Genomic DNA, 6,130 nt, shown 5'->3' on the forward strand with positions numbered 1-6,130 from the left:
TGTTTGTACGTGTTTTAATATTATTATTATTAATTGCCATCGTCTGGTTTTTGTCATAAAAAAAAAAAAAACAAAAAAAAAGTTTTTCGGAAAATATTTAAACTTATTAATTACGTTAAGATGAAATGAAAATCAATGTCAAATCAATTTTTACTCCTTTTCCCCCTCCCTATCTCTCCTCTTCTTTCCTTCCTGTGACCCCTTTGACCTTTCTCTCTCTCTCTTTCTCTCTCTCTTTCCTCTCCGATAATTGTTTTGCGGAAGTTTTTGTTTTTGTAACGGTTCGTAATTTGTTATTTTGCATTTAAAATGAATATAATGAAAAAAAAAAAAAAAATTTTTTTTTTTTTTTTTTTTGTTAAACGAATTTGCTGTAGTTTGTAATTAAATTTTTTTTTTTTGCTGCGGGTCAATTTTTTGCGGAACTTTAAGTCTCGTGATAAAAATAAGCGAAAATTTTTTTAATGAAATATTTTATATGTAAAAAATTTATACGATCCGAGATCGAATGTTTCGACGTGTAAATAGATGAATTTTTTTTGTGCGTGTGAGTTTTGTTTGTTTTTTAATTCCGAAGTGTTTTGCCAAAAAAAAAAAAAAAGAAAAAATCTCGTGATTATTATTATTATTATTATTATTATTGTTATGGAAAACGTTTCATTGCCAAAATTAATTAAAATTTTATTATTATTATTATTGTTGTTGTTGTTGTTTTTAAACATAACGGAATTTTTTTTTTCTTTTAAATTTTTAAAAATATTTTTTCTGTTTTTTTTTTCTTTCTTTTTTTTTTTTTTTTAAGTCGCGAAAAATGAAAAACAAAATTTTTTTTTTTTATCATTCCTTATCGACGTGTCACGTGACATTACCACAACCGCCATCCTACTGGAATTTTCTGGAACGATTATGAGAAATTTGCTTTTTTTTTGCACACACTCGCGAAAAACGATTTTGGTGGTTTTATCGAAAATGATTTTTTTTTTTACTTATAAAAAGAAAATCGGATTTTATAAACGAACGTGTCATTAACTGTAAATTTAATGAGAGTGAGAGAGAGGGGGGGGAGGAGGGGAGACGAAAGAAAGAAAAGCAAAAAAGAAAAAAATTAAAAAATTAAAATTTCGTCAAACGTCACCAACATTTATTATTTACAATAATTAAAATATGGTTCTCTAATGTCGTTGTTGTTGTTTTTGTTGTCGAGAGAGAGATATAACATAAAAAGTCAATTAATCAATAATTTATTTATTTATTTGTGTATAAGAAACGTTCAGGAATGCCAACAGTAAAAAAAAAAAAAAAGAAAAAAAATGATTCGAACGCATTCGTTTTGGATTAAGTTAAAAATGACGTCGCGAAAAGTTTTTTTTTTTTTTTTTTCTTTTTTCACGCTTTCCATTTTTTTAGAGGTCAAAAGAAAGAAAAAAAAGAACATAATAAATATGTTATGCGGAAGTTACGAAATTAAAAATAATAATAATAATAATAATAATAATAATAATAATGATAATAATAATAATAATAATAATAAATTATTAAAAACATTTTTTTTTTGTGTGTGTGTACGAAGTGAAAGAAGGAAAATGTAAACGTTTTTTTTTTTTTTTTTTTTTTTTTTTTTGGGCGTTGGTGCAAATGGTTTTTAAATTTTGTTATGAAAACTCGTCGTCGTCGTCGTCATCAGCAGCAACCTCTGTCGGGGAAAATCGGAAAATTTTTTAACGTTTATTTTTTTTTATTTTACGGAAAATTTCCGGTAGATGTCGGGATCGGACTTTTTTTTGTTCTTCCCAAACGAACTAAAGGAAAATTTTAGATGGAAAATTTTTTTTTTCTTTTTCTTTTTTTTTTCGTTTCCTGTTTTTATATTATTTTTCGCATTATTATTATTATTATTTTTTTCCTCCTTCAACTTGTTTGTCGTATTGAGTTTGTTTAATTTGAGAGACGAATTTTTTTTTTTTTTTTTTTTAAATTTTGGGTTAATAATTGAATGAAATCGATTTTAGGTTCAAAGTGTTAGACAAAGAGAGAGTGAGTGACAGAGTGCATGAGAGAGAGAGGGAGGGAAATATTTGAAATTTGTTTAGTAAAAGGACCCGCCCGTATTTTTTTTTTTTTCTTTTATTTTCTTTTCCTCTTTTTGTTGTTCTTGTCTCTGTTACTCTTTATGAATTTCCGTGACTCTCTCTTTCTCTCTCTTTTCTTTTTACGTCATTTCTGTCGTTTCTTTTCAATCAAAAAAAAAAAAAAAAAAAAAAAAAAAAAAAACATGGCGTCGTTTGTTGATGACTATACGTTACATAAAAAAAAAAAAAAAACATTAGAAATTTTATTAATTAAATGGTTGAATTCAATAAAATTAAAATAAATTATTTTTTTTTTTTTTTGGGTCGTGTCATTAGATAAATAATAAAAATAAATAATAATAATAATAAATCTTAATTGTGTATTTGTTTCGTTTGTGTTTGTTTGCGTGTTGTTTTTTTTTTTTTTTTGTGTTTTTTCGATTTTTTTATTCGAGATGAAATAAAAGGCGGAAAATAAATTTTTTATCTCTTGATATATATATAATAATAATAATAATGGTATCAAATATTTATTATTATTATTATTATTATTTTTCTTCTGCTTGAATTGTATCGAAATCGTAAAACGTTAACAACAACAATCGTTGCCAAAAAAAAAAAATGTTTGTGAAATTTGTGAGCGAGAGTTTTTATCATTTTTTTTTTTTTTTTACGGCGAATTAATTTTCATTCGAGATTTTTCCATGTGTTTTTTATCTCTATGTTTTAAAAAAATAAAATAAGGCCGCCCCTCCTCCCCTCCCTTACTCTCCCCCCATCTGCGCGGAAAAATCTCTCAACCGTGAATCCGAACCTTTTTTTTTTCGTATTCATCAAAAAAAAATAAATAAAAAAGTGGAAAATTATGTATATATACATACATACAAGAAGTTTAAATTTTCATTTTTTTTTTTTTGAGTTAGGTTTTAGGTTTAAAGGAGGGGGGAGAAGGGAAGGGAAGGGGAGAGAGAGAGAAAAAGGCGGGAAAATTTAAAAAAAAAAATCAAAAGAAAAAGAGTAATCTATCATTTCTATATTTTTTTTTTTTATTTTCTCCCTTTAAAAATTTATAATTTTTTTTTTTTTTTTTTAATGAAAAACGTTTTAAATTGAACGTAAAAAGAAAATGAAGAAGCAGAAGAAGAAGCAGAAGTAAAAGATGGAAAAGCAGAAGACGTAAAAATAAAAAAAATTTAAATTAAATTAAATTATTTTTACCGTGAAAGATTTTTTTCTGTTATAGCATAAAGGAAAAGAAAAAAAAGAAAAAAAAATTTTTTTTATTTACCTTGAAAATGTTTTTATTTTTATTCCGTTTGTTTGTTTGTTTGTTTGTTTGTTATTATATAAATACTCGCGAACGATTTAATTTTTTTTTTTTTTAGGATTTATTCGTTTGAATAATAGTTAAAAAAAAAGGAAAAAAAAAATTGTTGTCGCGTTTGATGTTTTCGTTTCTTCTGCTTTTTTACCTTTCCTTTAAATTTTGAAATGGAAGAAAAAAAATGATGATGATGATGATGATGATGATGATGATGATGATGATGATGATGATGATGATGATATGATGATGATGATGATGATGATAATAACGATAGATGAACGTCATTATTTACTTGGAAATTTATTATTGTATCGTGCGTTAGCTCAAATTGAAATTTCAATTTATTTATTTATTTATATATCATTTCAATGTATTATTATTTTACTATTAGAAGACCAGACGTAAAAAAAAAAAACAAAAATTAATCGATAAAAGAGCATCGTCGTGTTTGTTCTTCTGCTTCTGCTGCTGCTGTTGTTGTTGTTGTTTTCATTTTGTTTATTCGTAAACCCGAATTTGTTTTGGTTTTTTTTGTCTTGTTTTGTTTTGTATACTGTTTCAACTTGTTAGTTTAATTAAATTGAATTGATTTAAATTCACGGTTAAATTCTTCATCGTCGTCGTCTTCGTTTGTTTTTATATAAATTAATAGAAACAAACGTTGAATTGTTATTTAAAAAAAAAAATAATAATAATGGGATTCGTCGTAAAATGTTTTTAATAAGTATTTTAATTAACAATATAGCGAATAATTTTTTATTATAATGGAAATTTTTAGAAATTTATTATCATCATCATTATGATTATTTCATTTCATTTTTTTAAAATTTGGTTTACGCTCCTGATTTTATATTTTGAGTGAAACGCACATAACGACCATGATGAAATTTCACAAAAATGATTTTTTTTTTTTTTACAAGGGGGTTTTTAAAAATTTAAATTTTTTTATTTTGATAGAAAAACGCGCGCGTAAAATTATGTTATTGACGAAAAAGAGAAAAACATTAAGAGAAAAAAAACAGTGAAAGTGTTAACGCGGCGTAAAAGTTTTTAAAAATGTAAAGAAGAAAAACGTTTAGGAAAAGTCAGGAGAAGTAGTTGGAAAATGGATGACGAAATACAGGAAACGGTCGAGTCGATACTCGGTAAAGGAGTCAAAGTCGTGGATTGCGAAAAAAAATCGAGCATAAGAGAAGAAGAAGTCTTACTGATAAACGGTTGTCCGATACCGCTCGAGGGAGAAGATGGTGCAGCCATACGCGATGCTTTGATACACGGAAACGTACCCAATTGCGATTTGCTTAATCAAATACTGATAAGAGCGGGAATATTGAAATCACCCGTTCGATTGGAAACGAGTTTAAGCGTTAAATCATCGGTCGTGACGAGGGAAGAAGTCACGGTCGCCAAAGGTGGTCAAATAGTGGACGAAAGAACGCGGGAAACCAAAGAGGACAATTATTACACGAGTAGCACGTCGGAAGTATGGGAACCCGTCGGCTACGAACCGTTGCCCCACAATAAAAAACGTGGGGGAATCAAAATAATCGAAGGGGGAGGGTATCCGAAATCGGGTTCGAATTCTTCGACGTGCAAAAGTTCGTGTTCGTCATCGTGTTCGTCGTCGTCGTGTAATCAAACTCAACCTTCCACGTCTACGGACTCTGCTTTTTTCCCATCGGACACTCATCAACATTCCTCGTCCGGAAATTACGGGAATTCGTCGAACGTTCGAATGCCGCCGAATCGAACGTCTTCCTCCACGTCGGCGGATTCGGCAAATTCATTTTCGGATTTTCTTCCGACTCACGTCAACGCGTCGTCGTCACCGTTTATTCCAAACTGCACGAGAAATCCAAACATTCCGAATATGAATGATTCCAACGGTAGAAAAACGTCGTCGTCATCGACGTCGACGACGACGAAAACGGTTTTAGACTCTTACGGTAACGAAATAACGAAAAATCACACGACGGTAGAAAAATGTCGAAACGATCATCATTTTAATTATAATGATAATAATAATTCGCGTAAACAAAATGGCGGTGAACGTACAAACGTCGGATGTCCGAATCACGAAATGGTCAATGGATTTACAAAGATTCGTCTGGATGATTTTTCATCCGGTGCCGAGAAAAACGTAAGAAAACACAAAAATAATAATTTTTAATTTTTTAATTTTTTTTTTTTTTTTTTTTAAATGTTAAGAGAGACGAATCCAATATGGCGCAGTTGGTTGGGGGGAGGGTGGGAAAAGCGAAAAGAAAAAAAAATGTCCAGCAAATGTGTCAAACATGAATAAATGTATGAGAAGAATCGGTTTGGATTTGTTAATATCGTAAGGAAATGTGGCGGCGGTGGCGGTAGCGGGGGTATTTTTTGGTTTCCCACTTTATTGTCTTTCCTTCGAACGGGGAAGATGAGAGGGAGGGGGCGGAGGAAGAGGGGGAAGTCGAAGAACAACCGAACGCCAAAAAAAAAAAAAAAAAACGAATAATTTTAACTTTTTTTTTTTTTTTTTTTTTTTTTCAAACTCTTTGAGTGAAAGGGGGGGAAGGGAGGGAGGTTGGGATCCCATTGAAAAATCCCACCCCGATTGCCCTACATTAACTTTTTCCATTTATCATCGACTCTTAGTAAATAAATTTCAATTTTTTTTTTTTTTTTTTTTTTCGTTTGTTTGTTTGTTTTTGCGGTCGGTTTTAATCTTATTTGTTTCCATTAAATTTTATTTTAT

General features: G+C 29.2%; 1 protein-coding gene across 1 annotated transcript; it reads left to right on the forward strand.

The window, feature by feature from the left end:
* Positions 1-4,498: 4,498 nt before the first annotated feature.
* Positions 4,499-5,735, forward strand: Phum_PHUM569100 (uncharacterized protein; the record flags this gene model as incomplete). The annotated part of the gene is made up of 2 exons (XM_002432031.1): positions 4,499-5,533; positions 5,604-5,735. The coding sequence occupies 2 exons, from the start codon at positions 4,499-4,501 to the stop codon at positions 5,733-5,735; spliced, it is 1,167 nt and encodes a 388-aa protein (XP_002432076.1).
* Between the last annotated feature and the right edge of the window lie 395 nt (positions 5,736-6,130).

The sequence above is a fragment of the Pediculus humanus genome, genomic scaffold (genome assembly GCF_000006295.1).
Source record: "Pediculus humanus corporis 1103172108302 genomic scaffold, whole genome shotgun sequence".
Lineage (NCBI taxonomy): Eukaryota > Metazoa > Arthropoda > Insecta > Psocodea > Pediculidae > Pediculus > Pediculus humanus.